The following is a 22,170-nucleotide window of genomic DNA, read 5'->3' as shown; positions in this document are numbered from 1 at the left end:
TTTCCAAATTTGCTGGCATATTGAGTGCAGCACTTTCAAAGCATCATCTTTCAAGATTTGAAATAGCTCAACTGGAATTCCATCAACTCCACTAGTTTTGTTTGTAGTGATGCTTTCTAAGGCCCACATTCTGGGATGTCTGGCTCTAGGTGAATGATCACACCATCGTGATTATCTTGGCTGTGAAGCTCTTTTTTGTACAGTTCTTCTGTCTATTCTTGCCACCTCTTCTTGATATCTTCTGCTTCTGTTAGGTCCATACCATTTCTGTCCTTTATCGAGCCCATCTTTGCATGAAATGTACTTATGCTTATATATCTATATATCTATATCTCTCTATATATATACTCACATATATATGTGTGTGTCTATTTGAGGTGTGTTTGTAACATGGTAGATATTTTTCTACAATTTTTTTCACTTGAAGATTATATCGGTATGTATAGAACTTCCTCAATCTCATAAATGGTTTCATAATAAGCCATTTTATGGATGATATGCCATAATTTATTCAACTAGTTTCTGTTGATTTAATGAACTGAATTTTAAATCACAATGAGCATAAAGAACTTCAATAAAGTCATATTTGTATTGTCATAAAAGTACAAAAGTTCTTGGCATATTGGATAATAAACAGTTTTGGTGTGATTTGCACTTTTAAGGCATATCTAATAGACATAAAAATTTAAAAAGTGATCCTCACAAGCACCAACTATTATTATCATCCCTCTTTTGGAAGTGGAAAATTAATTTCAGAGAGGTGAGTGATCTGTCCATATTTCCTGTGGTTAGTGAGCAGCAGCATCAGATCTCAATTCGGGGATTTCAACATCCAAATTCTTCTTTTTCACTTCCATGCATGCGGGCTAAGTTGCTTCAGTCGTGTCCAACTCCTTGCAACCCTTTGGACCCTAGCTCATGAGGTTCCTCTGTCCATGGGATTCTCCAGGCAAGAATACTGGAGTGGATTGCCATGCCCTCCTCCAGGGGATCTTCCTGACCCATTGATTGAACCTGCATTTCTTGCATCTCCTGCATTGGCAGTCGGGTTCTTTACCATACCACCACCTAGAAAGCCCTTTCACTTCTGCATCAGTCCCCAAATATAGGGCATGCCTAAAACTCAAGAGTTTTGTTCACATATACAAAAACTTAAGTAAAAAGTGGCATATAAGTAAATACAGTCTTATTTACAAATCAAATATATCTAATTTGATTAATACTATATGTTTTTTAATATTTTGTAGCTAAAAGTTGAGGCTCCTCCTGGAGAAATAATTGGATATGTTTATCAATACTATCACCCATTTTTGCCAATGTTTAAAATAACAAATGAAAATAAGGAGAATTTAATGAAAATCAGAGGGCCATGTGTGGTTTCTAGCTGTCTCAAAGATCTAAATTTTAATGTGAGTAATTTATTATGTTTTAGGATATCATGCTCAAATTAGTTAATAATTTGATACTTTTCTAATGCAGATAGTTAATTGCTGTGATTAAAACAAAATTAAAACATGTTACAATTATTACTATACCTACTTGCCTAATTTTTAAATTGAATTTCTAATTCATAATTTCTTTGCTTAATTAAGCCCTACAGTTTGTGAAGCTTATAAGGCATCTTTTAACCTATATTTTAAGTGTTTAACTATCAAACAAGAAGCTTTGAAAATATTGAAAGATGAAATTAACTTTATTTCAATAGATCATGACATAATCCAGCATTAGTTATAAATAATATATTAAAGCTAATTTTTATAAAATTCTGAAATTGCTATGATACAATTTTGTTAATGTTTTATGTGCTTACTGATTTACTTCTCAGAAAATGGCCAACATTCAGATAATAATTTAGGAAGTAAACTACTAAATACAGTTAATAAAACTAACCCACTACAGTTGTTTAAATCTGTAGATTCCTAAGCAACAGAGAATATTATCTTGGTATGATAAGATATTCTATTTGAAAAAAGTACTGCTTGTCAGCCTTTTATCAAGGATATTTTTGCTTGTTTTAATATCTGAAATGTATAATCAGAAATTTGGACACAACCTAGTTAAAATACTACCTGAGTTTTTTTCTCCTCTAGAATTATGTCAATTCACTTTAATGATGCTAATTCTGATTGGCACTTGCATGCACTGATTAAAGAAGGCATACTTAAAAATTAATTATAATAATAATGCTTCATTTGAAAATTTAATAAAATGAGCATACAGAACTCTTATTTTTCTATTTCAAGTTGAAAACCAGTGGAACAGGGTGTTCTGTGCTTAAAACTCTGGGAGGTAAAGCTACCTTGCCTCATTTTTTAATAATACCAGTGTTTTATCTCACATTATGGTACAGTAAATTCTACTTTATTCTACTGTCTTAAGAACTTTCTCTAAGGTATTAATATACTTCCTATTCCTTCTAAATTTGAAACAAAGCCATTTTATAGTTGGCACTTGTAGGTAACCTCCAAGAGTAAGGAAGAAGAAAGGGAGGTAATGATTCTGTGAGAAAGTCATCTTGTGCACAAATGTGGGCAAATCTTTTAATACTTTTGGTTATGAAAAAGAGCAGACATGTAAAGCAGCAGCTGGTTATAGAGCAGGACTAGGGTGTGGCAAATAAGATGTTTATCTCAGGTGAAAAATTACAATTGGTACCAAAAACCTGGTAATTAAGATAAATGATATTTGAATATATTTTTAACATCAAAATTAATGCAAAAATCTATTATAAACAAATACCAAAACTTTAGATAAGACAGAAACTAACTCTGCATCTATATGACCTGTCTTCATAAACACTATTACCATAAACCTGTTCCTGACTAGGTCAGGGCACAGAGTGGTCAGGGAGGTATATTTACCAAAGGTGTTTCCTTAGTACACTTTGATTTTAAAGGAAAGAAGCCAAATTGGAGGGAAAATGTGGAGAAACAACATAAACTGAATACTTGATGAACTTTTTCTCTTACTTGGTATGGAAGGGAATGTAGGGAACTGGTCTTGAACAGGCATAGAAATGGCCCATTCATCACACTAGAAAGGAAGCAGGGAGTGTTGGTACAGATAGAATAACTTTCTAGGCTGGTATCTGCGAGTTTAGTAAGTTCCTGTCCAGTTGCTCCTATTTTCTCCTCAATGGAAATGATAAGCTATTTTGCTGAGTGTAATAGGGAAAGATGTGTTCAGAGTTCTGGAAAAACTGGATGTTTGACATAATCATGTAAAACCCTTCCATATTTCTATTCCCCAACTTCCTTAGCTTACAAGGCTAGCAGACCTAGTCCTCCATGCCTCTCTTTTCTTACTCATTTTCCTCCAGCCATGTTCCTTCCTAAATCAGAGCCTTTTAACATATAGCTGACTCTCTCTAGGAGGCTCTCACTTTCCCTATTCCTCTGTCACTAGTTCATACCAATCCTCCAAATCTCAGCTCAAATGATGCTTTGCCTAAGAGGTTTTCTCTAAAACCATCCCTCCAGTTCTTTCAGTCTGCCTATTATCTCCCTATTATACTCCATCATATCACACTTCCTTTCCCTTCTGGCATTCATTACAAAATAAGCAGTGGAATTTATCACAGATGTATTGTTTTATATTTACATGAGTATCTCTTATGTTGAGAAATAACATTAGTTGGTACGAGATGCTGTACTCTAGGGAGTCTAAATGAGTAAAGAAGAAAAGGGCATGAGGAAATTGCAGAGGGATTCAGAAAATTAGCATCTCTTAGGAAAGAGTTAGCTGTGTAGAAGAGCTGAAAAGCTAGTGGTTTTCATTTTGCAATTAAATGGATTCTCCAATCAAATTTAAGCAAATTATACATATTAATATAATTTTATATAATACGCATTATATATAAAACATAATATATGTATGTATACACATGTATACATAAAATCACTTGTATCCAATCAATTTGAAAATTTTCCTTTAGGTAGACATTGTCTATACATGTTTTTAGAGGCTATCTTCTGATCCTATTGAATATTCTTTTTATTTCAGAGTACATCATTATTATATTATAACTCATATGGGTCATATGTAATTACTAAAATTGATGTAGGAATGCCTGTTGTTTTTATTTCAGGGGTTTTAATCTAAGATTAGAAATATTTTTCTATTTTAGTTATTGTCCCTGGATGAAGAAATGATTATTGGTAAGATTTCAAATCAGTGGATTGGATTTATGAGGGAACTTTTTACCAATACCAATAAATTTGGAATCCAGTTTCCATTTGATCTTGATGTTAGAATAAAAGCATTGTTGCTTGGAGCAAGTTTCCTCATTGTGAGTCTATTTTCATTCTATTTTAACTGCACATTAATTTTCTGAGATTATCACTATACTTTTGCTGTTATTTCTCCTCAAATCACCTAGATCAATTGCAATCTGTGCTTTTGGTCTAGTCCTAGGTCCCCAAAGTACATCATGGATTGAGTGTTCACGATGCAAAGGAAATAAAAGCTAGAATGTCCTGGAAATGTGATCATTAGAGTTGAATTCCTTTGCCCTAATGAAAAATAAGAATGCTATGCTATGATAAGTCACTTCAGTCGTGTCCGACTCTGTGCGACCCCATAGATGGCAGCCCACCAGGCTCCCCCGTCCCTGGGATTCTCCAGGCAAGAACACTGGAGTGGGTTGCCATTTAAGAATAAGAATAAGTCACTGAAAATAAGAATACAATGTCTCATTCAGTGTAATTCACTGTTATTTTTTCAGAGGTAAGAATCCATTTGCCAATGCAGGAGACTCAGGAGACTCAAGTTCAGTCCCTGGGTCAGCAAGATCCTCTGGAGGAGGAAATGGCAACCCACCCCAATATTCTTGCCTGGGAAATCCCATGGACTGAGGAGTCTGATAGTCTACGGTCCATGGGGTTGCAAAGAGTCAGACACAACTGAGCGACTGACCACATACATACATCAAGAATTTAAAATTTTATAATAAGAACTATTTAAACAGTTCATTGAAAAAGGTAATCATTGCTCATTTGGAGACCATAGATATGTAGAAATATTTAAATAGAATTTGTCATTCTTGATTTCATTGGGTCTTAGGAGAAAATGAAAACAGCAACTATCTTCATTCTCCAAATATTATGAAATAACAGGAAATGGCAGAAGTATGCAGGAGTGTGTCATACAGTATTAAGTAATTTGGAGAAAGGAAAAAATAAACAGATTAGATAGCAGATCAAATGTAACCAAGGAAAAAATTAGTGAACTGGCATATATAGTTGAGGAAATTATTCATAATAACCTACAGAGACAAGGAAATATGAAAGTCAGGAGTCTCAAGATAGGATAGGGAATAATAACTGCTAAAAAAAATTTCCAGAAGAAACGAATTCAGTGGGACAAAAAGGACAACATATCTTAAGTAATATAATTAAAAATTAACACCTATATAAATCACAGTGAGACAGCAAAACAGTAAAGAAAAATAAGTAACCAGAAAGAAAAGAAAAATCTACTACAAACAAAAGACTGACAATTGCCTTCTTAATAGAAAGAGTGGAAGCCAGAGAGAATAGAAGTACTGATTTAAAAAACAATTTTAACTCTCAATTTCAATTTTCTTCAAGAATATCTCAAGGAGAAGAGCAAAATAAATAAGTTTTTTTAAGCACATTTTTTACACACATAGATCATTTCTAAAGGAGATAATTCAGGAAGAAGGGACATAATCTGAGAATAATCATCTGAGGTTCAATAATACTCAAGAGCAAATAAAATGCTAACTATATTTGTGAATGTAAATGTGTTTTTACAAATAAATAGCAGAAGAGGTTCAAGACGGCAGTGTAAAAACCACCTGAATTCACCTCCTCCCATGGACACATCAAATTAACTCCTACATATGGAATAATTGTGGCTTCCCCAGTGGCTCAGAGGTAAAGAATTTGTCTGCAATGCAGCAGATGAAGGAATCATACATGACTGAAGCAAATGAGCACACACACATGTACATAGAATATTTCCTTCTGAAAAAAAAGGCTGAAAACTAGCTAAACAACTCTTCAATGATGAAGGATAAAAAGATCAATATAGGATGGAGAAGCAGAGATGTGTTCTCACCAAAAAAGGCACATCTGGTGTGGAGACACACAATTGGGAGGGCTTTCACAAATGCAGAGCTTATCCCTAGAAGCAAAGGGTTGATGCCCTACTTCAGGCACTCCAAGTCTTGGGACCTGCACTGGAGAAATGAGCCCCCAAACATCTGGCCTTGGATACCAATAGGGCCAAGGTTCAGGACATTCAAAGTGCTGCAGGGAACAGAGATTCCTCTCTTAAAGGGCTTACATGCAGCCTCATCCCAAGACAGCACATAAGCTGCAGTTTGAAAAACATCTAAATGATATTAGCTAGTGAAGGGGGTTCACTAGCTAATCTTAAAGCATGTTCCAGAGGGAAGAGGGCCTGTTGGGACTTTCCAGATAAAGTTGTTAGCATTTTATGCTTTTATCTTCTCATTCTACATTGTAAGGGCCAGTACTAGTAAGTGCCAGTTTTGCTACCATGCTAGTGCTGGTGGTCATACTCTGCCAGCAGCCTTGTTAAAGCCAGCAGGCATGCCTTGGCTCCAAGCTCACCTGCAGTCCTGCTAAAGCCAACAGATATATACAGTCAACAGAAGGGGATATCCCTTGATCACCTGACTCTGGTGGCCAGGGGTGCTTGGGCTTCTGGGCCCCAAGTGACTGAAACAGTCTGAGAGAGAGTTATTTGCAGGCTCCCATGTGCCAGACCATGACATTAGACAGAAGGCTAAAACATAGCCCTAGTCTTCCAATGAAAAAGGCTTCTTTACTTGGGCTGAAGCCTCAGCTTGAGGGGCAGGTTTCAGGTTTACCATACATCTAGAGGCTATGAAGTTGTTCTCAGGGAAATTAGACTTGGGGGTTCTATTTTTGTACTCTCCTTCAGTCTTGCTTCAGCTCAAGGTACTTACTAGGAAGGAGGTTACACATTCATCTAGAGTCCCAGTATCTGCAAATGTCACATCCAAATTACTTGGTTTGGAGTCCAGCAGGGTTTATAACTATAATCCCAAAGAACTGTATATATTTATATAGCCTAAAAACTACTGCTTGAGAATATGGCATCCAGTGAGCTTGTAACTAGGTCCTGACAGATTCCTCCTTTGAACACTGAAAAGTCTTGATTTCAACCACTGGGACCTATCAACAAACAAATCTGGGTGCTTAGATAATCACAAAAGTTTACCAAAAAGTGGATCCTTTACTGCCATCATTTATGCAGTTTAGAGGAGCAAATCTGTACTTGGAAATTGGTGAAGATTCTGAACAAATGACACTTTTTAGTTTGGAATGTGGTGTTTTATAGAATAACATGAATTTTATTAAACTAATCCTTAGAACTTCTGAGAACTTCTAAGGAAAGAATTGATCCTTGTAAGGGAGAGCCTGATCATTGAGTATCTTAGTTCATTAAAACCTGCTCAGACATATTAATATTTTAATGAAGCCAAAGAATGCTATCAGTTCACTTTATCATTTTCATTAGTACAATAAAATTTTAAATTTGCCACCTGAGAATTATGAAGGAAAATGATTATCTCTTGAAATATATTATTGATGATATTTAAAGGGAAAAATCCTGAAATTACCTTAAATGAATGAAATTCTTCATAGCAAGTAAATATTTTCCTTGAACCCTTTAAATTATCTTTTGAGTAAGTCTATAATTTTAATATATTATACAAACAATTTTGGACAGTCTAATTACATGACCAGATTAGGTACAAAGTGCTTTAAGTCATTTGAGCCAGTTAATAGGATTTTAATACTTCCTGGAAGCCTGTAGTCATCCAGTTGTTCTCTTTCATTTGAAGTTTTGTTATTCACTTAAATCTGTATTAGTGGAATATTGTTTTAAAAATTAGTACTTACACAAAATATTTACAAGAGCATAATGAATATTAATTTTTATAATATCAAAATAGGTTCATTTTCATGTTGGCTTAGTAAAGTAGGCAAGGTGAATAATTTTAGAAGTGACAGCTTTCTTTTCTTCCCTATAATTAAAAGTTTCAAGTAAGAATTTGTTCCTTGGAAAAAATGAGGTGATTTAAAAAAAACTTATCACAATCACAGGGTTCCATTTTGTTTTCTTAACAGCCATCCAGTAGAGTAGCATTCTTTTAAGAAACCTCTAAAGCATTTTTTGTTTATAGAGTGTTAATGCTCTTGTGATACTTTTTCAAAATATTTTCAAGAATGTTATTACACAGATGAGGCAAAGAGACATTTCAGGATATTGACAACCCACCAATGTTATTAGCCTCCATAGTAAAATAGAGAATCTTTGCTAATTCTTTTGTGAAGCCACAATATTGAGTCTTTTCACACTTTGAAACTGCTGGGAATTGCAAACTGTCTTAAAATAGGGATCTGTTGTAAAAAAAAAAAAAAAAAAAAGGCTTAGTAACCATTATTAGTTTTTATACAGTTTTTTGGTGTGTGTCATTTAGATATACTATATTAGTAAGAATACTCAGTTACAATAACTTGAAAACACTAATTTGGAAAGCAACTTCTCGGCAATATTGGACTCTACATTGTAAATACTGTGTAATATAAAACGTTGTGACAAGGGTTTGGATAGGATATATGACATAAGGATACAACAGCTAGGATAGAGATCATTTTGATGTCAACTTCGTAAAGACTTTTTGGTATTAAGTACAGACTTCTGAGTGTGCTAATTATTTTCTCTACCTCTTAAACTTTTATTTGAAATTGTTCTGCTGTGTACAATTGTACATGTGTTAATAATCAAAATACTGCATTTAATGTATTTCTGTAAACTGAGCTTTGTTTTAATAAAGTATTAATATTTTGGGAAAAAAAAAGTGAAAGACCTAAACACTGAAAACTATAAGACACTGATGAACAACTGAAGAAGACAAATAAATGGAAACATATTACATGTTCATGGGTCGGAAGAATTAGTTCAGTTCAGTCACTCAGTCATGTCCAACTCTTTGCGATCCCATGGACTGCATAATGCCAGGCTTCCCTGAACATCACCAGCTTCCGGAGTTTGCATAAATTAATATGCATCAAGTCGGTGGTGCCATCCAACCATCTCATCCTCTGTCATCCCCTTCTCTTGCCTTCAATCTTTCCCAGCATCAGGGTCTCTTCAAATGAGTCAGCTCTTCGCGTCAGGTGGCCAAAGTATTGGAGTTCTAGCTTTAGCATCAGTCCTTCCAATGAATATTTAGGGCTCATTTCCTTTAGGATGGACTGGTTGGATCTCCTTGCAGTCCAAAGGACTCTCAAGAGTCTTCTCCAACACCACAGTTCAAAAGTATCAATTCTTTGGTGCTCAGCTTTCTTTAGTTCAACTCTCACATCCATACATGACTACTGGAAAACCCATAGCTTTCACTATATGGACTTAATATGCCGTCTGGGTTGGTTATAGCTTTTCTTCCAAGGAGCAAACGTCTTTTAATTTCATGGCTGCAGTCACCATCTGCAGTGATTTTGGAGCCCCAAAAAATCGTCTGTCATTGTTTCCATTGTTTCCCCATCTATTTGCCATGAAGTGATGGGAACCAGATGCCATGATCTTAGTTGTCTGAATGTTGAAGTTTTTTTCAGTTTCCTCTTTCACTTTCACTGGTCCATATTTCCTAACATAAATAGAACAAATAATCCTAAAATATATATGGAACCACAAAAGATACTGAAAGTCAAAGCAATCTTGAGAATGAAGTACAACACTGTGGGCATCATGCTCCCTGATTTCAAACAATATTAAAAAGTCACAATAATCAAACTAGTATGATGTTTGTATTAAAACAGATAAATAGATAACGAAAAAGCATAGTAACCTCAGAAATAATGCATGCATATACGATTGATTTATGACAAAGTAGCCAAGAATATACATTGGGGAAAGTATTGTCTCTGCAATAAATGTTAATAAAACTGAATAGTCACATGCAAAAAAATAAAATTAGACTACTGTCATATACCATTCACCAAAATAAACTTAAAATGTTTTAAAGAATTAAATATAAGACCAGAGACCATAAAAATCCTACAAGAAAACCTAGGTGATGAACTCCTTGATATTGTTCTAAATGAGGAATTTTTGGATCTGACTCCAAAGGCAAGGGCAACAAAAGCAAAATAAACACGTGGCTTTATTTCTTGTTTTTTAAGGAATCTCCATACTGTTTTGCATAGTGGCTTTATCAATTTACATTTCTACCAACAGTGCAAGAGTTTTCCCTTTTCTCCACATCCTCTCCAGCATTTATTATTTGTAGATTTATGATGGCCATTTTGACTGGTGTGAGATGATACCTCATGGTAGGTTTGACTTGCATTTCTCTAATAATAAGCAGTGTTGACCCAGCAGTCCCACTACTGGGCATTTAGCCTGAGAAAACCATAATTCAAAAAGACACATGTACCCCAGTGTACATAGCACCACTATTTACAATAACCGTGAACTTCCTGATGTTCAAGCTGGTTTTAGAAAAGGCAGAAGAACCAGAGATCAAATTGCCAACATCTGCTGGATCATGGAAAAAGCAAGAAAGTTCCAGAAAAACATCTATTTCTGCTTTATTGACTATGCCAAAGCCTTGACTGTGTGGATCACAATAAACTGTGGAAAATTCTGAAAGAGATGGGAATACCAGACCACCTGATCTGCCTCTTGAGAAACCTATATGCAGGTCAGGAAGCAACAGTTAGAACTGGACATGGAACAACAGACTGGTTCCAAATAGGAAAAGAGTATGTCAAAGCTGTATGTTGTCACCCTGTTTATTTAACTTATATGCAGAGTACATCATGAGAAACGCTGGACTGGAAGAAACACAAGCTGGAATCAAGATTGCTGGGAGAAATATCAATAACCTCAGATATGCAGATGACACCACACTTATGGCAGAAAGGGAAGAGGAACTCAAAAGCCTCTTGATGAAGGTGAAAGTGGAGAGTGAAAAAATTGGCTTAAAGCTCAACATTCAAAAAAAGAAGATCATGGCATCTGGTCCCATCACTTCATGGGAAATAGATGGAGAAACAGTGGAAACAGCCTCAGACTTTATTTTTCTGGACTCCAAAATCACTGCAGTTGGTGACTGCAGCCATGAAATTAAAGACGCTTACTCCTTGGAAGGAAAGTTATGACCAACCTAGATAGCATATTCAAAAGCAGAGACATTACTTTGCTAACAAAGGTCCGTCTAGTCAAGGCTATGGTTTTTCCTGTGGTCGTGTATGGATGTGAGAATTGGACTGTGAAGAAGGCTGAGCACCGAAGAATTGATGCTTTTGAACTGTGGTGTTGGAGAAGACTCTTGAGAGTCCCTTGGACTGCAAGGAGATCCAACCAGTCCATTCTAAAGGAGATCAGCCCTGGGATTTCTTTGGAAGGACTGATGCTAAAGCTGAAACTCCAGTACTTTGGCCACCTCATGCGAAGAGTTGATTCATTGGAAAAGACTGATGCTGGGAGGGATTGGGGGCAAGAGGAGAAGGGGACGACAGAGGATGAGATGACTGGATGGCATCACTGACTCGATGGACGTGAGTCTGAGTGAACTCCGGGAGTTGGTGATGGACAGGGAGGCCTGGCGTGCTGGGATTCATGGGGTCGCAAAGAGTCGGACACGACTGAGCGACTGATCTGATCTGATCTGATAGATGATTCATGTTGCTGTACAGCAGACACCAGCACAACACTGTAAAGCACTTATCATCCAATTTAAAATAAATTAAAAAAAAACAACACATGAAACCACATCAGACTAAAAAGCTTCTGAACAGCAAGGACACCATCATCAAAATGAAAAGGCAACTTACTGAATGAGAGAAGATGTCTGCAAATTTATATCCAATAAAAGTTACTATCCAAAATATAATTAGAACTCACAACTCAGTAGTAAAGAATACACTAACAATATCATTTTTAAATGGGCAGAGAATCTGAATAGACATTTTCCCAAAGAAGACATGCACACAGCCAAGAGACACATGAAAAGATGCTCAACATCACTAATCATCAGGGAAATGTAAATTAAAACTTTAATGAGATGTCACCTCACATCTGTTTGAATCACTGTTATCCAAAGACAAAAAATAACAAGTGTTGGCAAGCACTTGGATAAAAAGGAATCTGCATACACTATTGGTGAGAATGTAAACTGGTACAACTACTATGGGAAACAGTATGCAGGTACCTCAAAAAACTAAAAATATAACTTCCATAGGATTCAGAAATTCTACTTTTGGGTATTTACCCTAACAAAATAAAAACTTTACCTTGAAAAGATATTTGCACCCTCATGTTCATTGAAGCAATATTTAAAGTAGCCAAGTTATGGAAAATAAAATGTAAATATAATGTAAAATGTATATATCCGTCAATAGATGAATGGACAAAGAAGATGTGGTACACTTATGATAGACTACTATTTAGCCATAAACAACACTGAAATAAGTCAGAACAAGAAAGACAAATATCACATGATTTCACTTGTATGTGGAATTTAAAAGACAAAACAAACAAAACTAAACCACATTAAACTAATAGAAGAGATTGGAGAACAGGCAAAATAGGGGGAAAGAATCAAGATGTAAAAACTTTCTACTTATAAAATAAATAAGTGGATATGATATATAGCATGATGACTAATAATATTGTATTGCATATTTGAAAAATGCTAATATAATACATTTTAAAAGTTCTGTTTACAAGAAAAAATGTTGCAACTTTATATGGTGGTAGATCGTAACTGAACTTACTGCAGTGATCATTTTGCAGTGTATACAAATATCAAATCATTATGTTGTATATCTGAAACTAATACAGTATTTTATGTCAATTGTGTCTCATAAAAAACAATAGTAGCAAATGTCTAATTTGTGAGATCAACAAAAGCAACACTAAAATAATAGGCAACAAAAGTAAATAAGCTGTGAGAAAATTACTAGAATTACAGTGTCATAAGGTCTTTGTATTGTTCAGGAAGTGAGTTAAGTATGCATGTTAATTTCATAGACAACCACTGAAAAAATGAAAGGACTTTATAAACTGCAAACTGGTAGAGAGGAGAAATAGGAATAAAATACAAGCAAGTAAACAAATGAGTGAAAGAATCTATTTAGGGGAAAGAGCAAGAAGAAAAAATCATAGACAAAGTGGGACAAATAGAAACAGGAAATTGAAATAGTAGAAAAGAGCTCCCTATTCAGGCATATCAATATGTCAATTAAATATATTCTATACAATTTCTTGGGCTTCCCTTGTGGCTCAGTTGGTAAAAAATCTGCCTGCAATGGCAGGAGACCCAGATTCAATTCTTGGGTTGAGAAGATCCCCTGGAGAAGGAAATGGCAACCCACTCCACTATTCTTGCCTGGAGAATCCCACGGACAGGGGAGTCTGGCAGGCTACATACAGTCCACGGGGTCACAAGAGTTGGACACAACTTAGCAACTAAACCACCACCACCACACAATATCTTATAATACCTACAATAAATGTAAATGGCCAAATATTGCAAGTAGAAGAATAGATATGGTTCGATTTGAGTTTTAAAATATTCAGAGGCTCTATATAGGAGACAGATCTAAAATAAAGATAAAAAAATTGAAAGAAAGAAAACATGGGATAAATTAACAGAAAAATGCTAACCATAAGTAAGCTAATAGAGCAAGGTCACTATCAGAAAAAAAAAATAGATGTTAGGACAAAAAACACTATTAGGGGCAGACAGAGGTTAACTACATAATGATAAAAGTTTTACTCAGAAGATGCAAAAATTCTAGGGTTCTGCGTAACTAATATAAACCTCAAAATATAGAGAAACATGTTATATAGTTAGTGAGAAACTCATCATCATAGTGGAAAATTCAAACAGCTTTTAATTTTTACTCATTGTAGAAAACAGAACCTTAGTAAAGTTATTTAAATTTGAACAAAAAAATTAAGAAGCTAGATTTAAAGAATGTATATAGAACTCTGTATCAAGCAAGTAGATAATATATTTTCAACAAACAATTTTTTATAAAAATTTTTCTCATAGTAGGTCAAGAAGGAAGTCTCAACATGTTTCTGCGAATGGGTACAATTTGAACCTTAGTGTCTAAGCAAGTAACAGTAAATTAGATGTTGATGAAGATACACATTTTAAAATATTTTGTACAGGAAAACATGTAAATAAGTCAGGGATAAAAAGTAACACAATAAAAATTTTAAAATACATTAAATTGAATAATATTACATTAAAAAATTTTTAGAATGCAACTAAAAATGTTAAAAAGAATAATACAGCTATAAATACTTTTGAAGAAGAGAAAAAAGTGAAAAATTAATGAACCTAGTATCTATATAAAAGGTTAGTAAAAGAACAGAACAAACCCAAAGGAGCATAAGGAAAGAAGTATTGAATTACTGATCAAAGATAAATGAACAAATAGCATTCACATGTGGTTTCTAGATAGAAAAGAACTTTGAAAGCAATTAAGTCACAGAGTAAAAGACTGCTGAATTAGAATATCTTAACTTCTGTGCATGTGTGCTCAATTGCTCAGTCATGTCCAGCTCTTTGCAACCCCATAGACTGTAGCCCACCAGGCTCCTTGTCCATGGAATTTTCCAGGTAAGAATACTGGAGTAGGTTGCCATTTCCTACTCCAGATCTTAAACTTCTGTACCTCAAGACAAATCATAATATTAAACTTTCAACAGCAAATAATAAAGTAGCTAAAATATATGATTCATATATGACCAAGAAATAATATAATTATATTAATAAAAATTTTACTTAAGTGAGAAAAAAATAAAATCTCAAATGAAATGGATATAGAATATTAAAAACTAATTAATATAGCCATTAATAAGGGACTATAGATAACAAGTAATTATATGAAAACATTTTCAAAAACATATGAAGTAAAGGAATAAACAACAATGAAATATCTCTTTTAATTTTTTCTCCCAATCAGGTTACAGGAATAAGAAACTCAAGAGCTATACATACAACTTTTGGGGGACAAACTGAAAATATCCATTAAAAATTATAATGTTGATATTTTTTCATATGTATTGCTTTCTTCCAAAAAATTAAGAGATGCAGACAATTACATAGAGCTCCCCTGGTGGTACAATGAGTGGTAAAGAATCCACCTACAATGCAGAAACTGCATGAGTTTCAATCCCTGGGTTAGGAATATCCCCTGGAGAAGGAAATGGCAACCCACTCCATTATTCTTGCAGAAATTCCATGGACAGAGAAGCCTAGCAGGCTATAGTCCATGGGTCACAAAAGAACTGGACACAACTTAGTGACTAAACAACAGACAATTCTGTGTACACTTGTAAACAGAAATGTATACTCTATGTTGCAAAACTCACTCTAATAAATAAAAAAATGTTAAAATCTAAAATGTAAGGTATGAGATTTATTAATTATATTATAAACTATCTATGAAGTAGAATGTTAATAACTCAAATGCTCAATGACATGAATATTCAGTGTATATTATTTAATGAAAAAAGTAGGATATAAGCATAACACTAATTATGTACCTGGAAGGAATTTAAACCAAAATATTAATGGTAGATCTTGGAGAATTGAAATTATAGATTTTTCTCTTTTGTATTTCTATATTTTTCTGTATTGAGTATACATGAATGAAAAAATACAGAAGAAAATAAGGTGAAATTAGTTGCTGTTCTCTAAGGGAAACAAATTCATATTATATTCAAATTTATTATTTTGGTATATTAAGAGTAGTCAAATAATCATACTTAATCCCTTAGAAGTTGCCTATTACTGCTATTAAACCAGCTTAATCATATTTGTGTTTCATTTTCATCCTAGGACTACATGTATTTTGAACTCTGGTCATAAGAGTCAGCCTGAAAAATCATACCAGACATTACTGGCATTAAGTTTTGCCAGTCCTCAGCAAAATTAAACAACTTTTACTTAGAATATATAATAAAGTTTTATTTCACTAAAATTATTTGTATGATTTTTTTTACATAATAGGACACACAGCATTTAATTTTCTACATAATGAACCACACCAAAAATTTAGGAACTATAAACAAATGGAATCTAATCAAACTTATAAGCTTTTGTACAGTAAAGGAAACCCATTAACAAAACAAAAGACAACCTACAGGCTGGAAGAAATATTTGCAAATGATACAATCAACAAGGACTTAATTTCCAAAATACACAAATAGCTCATACAACTCAATAACAAAAATAGCAAACAACCCAGTCAAAAAATGGGCAGAAGGCTTAAGGGACATTTCTCCAAAGGAGACATACAGATGGCCAATAGACAAATGAAAAAATGCTTAGTATCATTAATTAACAGAGAAATGCAAGTCAAAATTACAACGATGTATCATCTCACACAAGTCAGAATTGCCATCATCAAATGACAAATAGGGTGTGGAGAAAAGGGAACCCTCTTACATTGTTAGTGGGAATATAAATTAGTGCAGCATAGCAAACAGTATGGAGGCTCCTTAAAAAACTAAAAATAGCATTGCCATATGATCCTGCAAAGCCACTCCTGGGCACATATTTAGAGAACACTCTGAATTCATAAAGATCCATGCACCCCAATGTTAAAGCAGCACTGTTTACAATAGCCAAGACATGGAAACAACCTAAATGTCCAATTACTAGATGAATGGATAAACAAGATGTGCCACATATATACAATAGAATACTATTCAGCCATAAAAAGAATGGAATAATGCCATTTGCAGCAATATACATGAACATAGAGAAACATACTAAGTAAGCTAGATAGAGGAATGACAAATAGCATATGCTATCACTTACAAATGTAATCTAAATAGAAAATGATACAAGTGAAGTTATTTACAAAATAGAAATAAACCCATAGACACAGAAGACAAACTTATGGTTACCAAAGGGGAAAGGGACACATAGGGATAAGTTAGGAGTTTGGAATTACCATATACACATATACAATTTTATATAAAATAGACAACCAACAAGGATTTACTGTCTAGCACAAGGATTTATATATGTATAACTGAATCAATCTGTTCTGTACCTGATGGTAACACAACATTATGAATCAACTATTCAGACATGACTTAGGGACTAAACAAAAATATACTTCAATGAAAAAAAAAAAAAGATCATTGTATTTAGCTGAGGATTCTGCTGTATAATTCTCCTTATCAAGACCTGGATCATTCATGCATGTGCAGTCACTTAACAGATTGGCTGGGGACTGTCTCATCCCAGATGGTCTCATTCATATGTCTGGCTGTTGCCTAAATTAGTAGGGGCATCAGGCCACATAGCTTTCATCATCTAGAAGGCTAGCCAAAATTTATGCATGATGACTATATTAGAAAAGCAGCAGGAAAGCAAGCTCAAATGTTCACACTCATCCCAAACCTCTGTTTCTATTATACCTACTAATGTCCCTTAGCCAAAGCAAGTCAAATAGCCAAGTCCAGATTCAAGAAGTGGAAAAATAGACTCTACTTCTTTATGGGAAATGCTGAAAAATACTGTGGCTTTTTTATTCTCCCCTTCTACCATTTTTTATTCTCCCCTTCCACCCTCCAGTTATAATTATTTCATTCTCCCCACATGCAAAGTATCCTCAACCTTCCCAGAACTTCCAAAATTCTCTTTCACTTACAGCATCAGGTTCAAGTCCAATATCATGTGATTTGCATCATTTGTGAAAGCAAGCAAAGATACCTGGATGCAGTTCCTCTTGATTCAGAGACTTCAAAACTAAAAAGACACACCAAACAATAGTACTGAGTTATGTGCTGTGTTCAGTCATGTCCGACTCCATGGACTGTGAGCCAAGGTGAAAATAACTACAGTAAACAAACGGAAATGATCAATAGCAGTTTTAGAACTCAGATGGACATATGCTGCCAGCTCCCCTTACTCTAGGAACAGAGAATGTTCTGCCCTCTGGCAGTGGCTCTCTAGTCCACTGTTCTTGCAGCTATGACCTCGGGGATAGCTATGACTTTTGGCTTTGCCTTCTGAGACATTTTCCTTTTCTAAATGAAATGGCTGTTTTTAACTGAATAGTTTTGTAGCCTTTTCCTACTTACAGAAAGTTGGAGATAGAAGTCTTAATTTTAAACTGTCTCAGTCTCTTTTAAGTCTCTGTCAATATAACTCTTTAAAACTGTGTGGTTTTCCATATATCAGATTTGCTGCTAAGTCGCTTCAGTCGTGTCCGACTCTGTGCAACCCCATAGATGGCAGCCCACCAGGCTCCCCTGTCCCTGGGATTCTCCAGGCAAGATTACTGGAGTGGGTTGCCATTTCCTCCTCCAATGCATGGAAGTGAAAAGTGAAAGTGAAGTCGCTCAGTCCTGTCCGACTCTTAGCGACCCCATGGACTGCAGCCCACCAGGCTCCTCCGTCCATGGGATTTTCCAGGCAAGAGTACTGGAGTGGAGCGCCGTTGCCTTCTCCATATCAGATTTAGCCCACTCTATTAGAAAAAGCTACATTCAGTCTTCTTTTCAGGATGGGCTTCTATCTCTGAATGTATTAACAGCTAGTCTAGTTTCTTTATATGTAGTTGGGTTCTAAAAGCAACCAGAGGGCACAACCTTATGCATAAGTACTTTTCAAGCCTCTATTTACATCAAGTTTGCAAATGACCCATTGGCCAACTCAAGTCACATGTCTAAATTCACATTCCGTGGACTTTTAAAGAGATCCCATTCCTTGATTTGAGGCACTGTAAAAACGTTTTTTCCACAATCAGATCAGATCAGTCGCTCAGTCGTGTCCGACTCTTTGCGGCCCCATGAATCGCAGCATGTCAGGCCTCCTTGTCCATCACCAACTCCCGGAGTTCACTCAGACTCACGTCCATCGAGTTGGTGATGCCATCCAGCCATCTCATCCTCTGTTGTCCCCTTCTCCTCCTGCCCACAATCCCTCCCAGCATCAGAGTCTTTTCCAATGAGTCAACTCTTCGCATGAGGTGCCCAAAGTACTGGAGTTTCAGCTTTAGCATCAGTCTTTCCAAAGAAATCCCAGGGCTGATCTCCTTCAGAATGGACTGGTTGGATCTCCTTGCAGTCCAAGGGACTCTCAAGAGTCTTCTTCAACACCACAGTTCAAAAGCATCAATCCACCACATTATTTAATGGGTGATTTTTCTTGATTTGAGTGTGCCATAGATTGAATATTTCTGTTCCTCACAACTGATATTTTGAAATTTAATCTCCAATGTGATAATATTTGGAAGTGGGACGTCTAGAAGGTGATTAGTTCATGAGAATGGAGCCTGCAATGAATGGGATTGAGGCCCATATAAAAGAGGCCCCCTCAGGGAGCTCCCCTGCCCTTTCACCATGTGAAGGTATAGCAAAAGAGTATAGTTCAGGAAGGGGATCCTCATCAGACACTTAATCTGCCAGCATCTTGATCTCGGACTTCCCAGATTTCAGAACTGTGAGAAATAAATTTCTGTTGTTTATAAGCCACTCAGTCTATGGCATTCTGTTATAGCAGCCCAAACCGACTAAGTCAGTGTTACCTAGTAGTAACACCTAATAGTTTTTTTTTTTTTCTTTTTCTTTTCCCACTTCTGGATATTTACTGCAGAAAACAGAAACACTAACTTGTAGGAGACAGGAAGAATAGAAAAGCAGGCCCCAGGAAAGGCTGCAGAAGGAATTTATTGATAAACTGGATGCTTCAAGACATGAGACTCATGGAATAAGTCCAGAGGGAACAGTTCATAATCTTGAAAACAAGATATGATCCTGGGTGTGGCCGATCCCAGACTGTTTCCCAACTGGCGTTTCAGAGTCCCATGTTTTACATATCTGAAGGAAAATCTATACATAAGAATATTAGTCTTAGTTACTAATTTGTTATTGATTACTGTTTCTTGGTTACTTAATAGCTAATGATCACTTTGTTCTTTGGCCCTGAAGGCCCCATGAGTTATAGCGTAACTCCCTGCACATTCTTTCCTTCATGGCTGAGAGTATAATAAAGCTGGCATGGAGTCAGTTTCTGCACCTTCACCTTGGAGTGGTGTTGGTTCCCCGATCCTCACCTTTCACTGAACTCATGTGTCTTGTTTCTCATTCTCCCGTTGCATCGCACTTTCGGAAACCCTGCTTGTTGAACTAGACTTGACACTAACTGGAAAAGATACATGCTTATTGTGTTGTTGTTGTTCAGTCGCTCAGTCATGCCCAACTCTTTGTGACCCCATGGGCTGCAGCATGCCAGGATTCCCTGTCCTTCACCATCTCCCAGAGCTTGCTCAAACTCAGGTCCATTGAATCAGTGATCCCATTCCAACCATCTTGTCCTCTGTCATCCCCTTCTCCTCCTGCCTTCAATCTTTCCCAGCATCAGGATCTCTCCTAATGAGTCAACTCTTCACATCAGGTGGCCAAAGTATTGGAGCTTCAGCTTCTCCGTCAGTTATCTTCATTGAGGTGAATATGATTTCTGATGTCCCTTTATTGGAAGTTAGTCGAGGTTTTTTTCTCCTACTCCTGTGTTTCAGGGGTACTTATTGAAGAAGTCAATGGGTAAACTGCTGCATGTTTCTAAGATTCAAACTCAAATAAATTTCTTTGGGTGCACAGGCTAATTTTCCCCAGGTGGTGTTAACAGAAAGTCAGATCTGGCCTCTCAACACTTGAAAGCCAACAGTCCAGAGGCAAGGTTGGTCGAAAGGAAGTTTGCTTTACTTTGGATACCAGCAACTGTTGGAGAGGGTCCACATGTCCAAAGGCCCACTCCCCGCTGACAACTGAGGACAAGACTTTTTAAATGGGGAGTTTCTGGGGTGTATAGGAAAAAGGAAGGGACTCCAGACAGAAACAGCAGTCAGCTCTGACAGTCATCTGGAAATTGGTCATGTGATTCTCTGACCAGCATCATCCTGATTGTTTTAAGTACAGTTAATATTCAGGCCCAGGGTCATTTTTTTCCAGTTTCTCCGAGGCCAGGTCTTGGAATTGCACCACCTATGCCAAGGACAGTCTGGTCCTCCTGCGGTTAACTTCTTCTGTCAGGTGGGGTTTTTAGTTTCTACAAAACAGCTCAAAGCATATGGCTCATAATATTATTTACAGTCTTTGTAGAGGAACTAAAGGTCCTTGACTTTGCTTAATGACAAAACTATAATTATTTTATCCTGTTTGATTGCTTTTCCTTTGTTTATGGATTTTCTCACTTCTTAGATTAAATGTATTCTTTGACTAAAGTTCTTCTACAGACAGAAGGCAGGCTGAGGACATTGAGGGCAGAGGGAGGAAGGACTATAAGGTCCTGCTCTGTTTCAGTAGTAAGTGAAAGAGGCAAGTGCCTCTGAGAGTCAGGATAGTGGAAGCAGACAAGAAAAAAATTAGATTCTCTAAGAATAATGCAAACTTATCTGATGTTTGTGCATGTATGAGAAAAATGTTTTGATGAAAACTTTTCAGGTGAACGTGCATATCATCTGTAAATACATTGATGAGGCCCATGGCACACAAAAGAGAAACTCTTACAGGAATCTCTTTGCAGGAATGAGTCAGTGTTGCTGTTCATGTGCCAAACTATTAACCCAAAACTCAGTCCAGTAGCCATCACTGGACTGAAGAACAGGCCCAACCACTTTTAAGATGACTTTAGTCAACTGGTGTACCACATGCTCATGTCCTTCAATAATGGTTCTGTACTAGCAATCTTGACCTCTTTACCAATCTTCAATTTAGGCATTTACAGTCATATTTCCACCATGATAATATGGAGAAATCTACCTGAAAGTTGGTGAAATGATAATGGGATTCAAGCCTATTAAACTTTTTTTTTTTTGTATAATTAGAGAAAACTTTAAAAAGGGGGCTCCTTGAGACCTAGAATAATTCTTAGGTATAAGGTCAATTGCTCAGTGAGTCATGTGCATGCTCATTCACTTGAGTCATGTCTGACTCTTTGTGAACGCACGGACTGTAAACCATTAGTCTCCTCTATCCATGGGATTCTCCATGCAAGAATACTGGAGTGGGTTGCCCTCCTCCAAGGTATCTTCCAGACCCAGAGGCTGAACCTGGGCATCCCGCAGATCCTGCCATGCAGGCAGATTTTTTCTAATTTTTTTTTTA

General features: G+C 36.0%; 1 protein-coding gene across 1 annotated transcript in view; it reads left to right on the top strand.

Annotated features, from left to right (window-relative positions):
- The window catches only part of LOC147379257 (phospholipid scramblase 1-like), an 87,392-nt gene that overhangs the window by 22,021 nt on the left and 43,201 nt on the right, over positions 1-22,170 (top strand). The window contains exons 4-5 of the mRNA XM_086415044.1: positions 1,248-1,409; positions 4,127-4,288. Coding sequence (XP_086271170.1) covers positions 1,248-1,409; positions 4,127-4,288 — 324 coding nt within the window. The remainder of the gene's footprint in view (positions 1-1,247; positions 1,410-4,126; positions 4,289-22,170) is intronic.

This window comes from Bos grunniens, chromosome 1, assembly GCF_055505025.1.
Source record: "Bos grunniens cultivar Pamir isolate PY7600 chromosome 1, Bosgru_T2T1.0, whole genome shotgun sequence".
Taxonomy (NCBI): Eukaryota; Metazoa; Chordata; class Mammalia; order Artiodactyla; family Bovidae; genus Bos; species Bos grunniens.
This window is presented reverse-complemented; position numbering and strand designations above follow the sequence as displayed.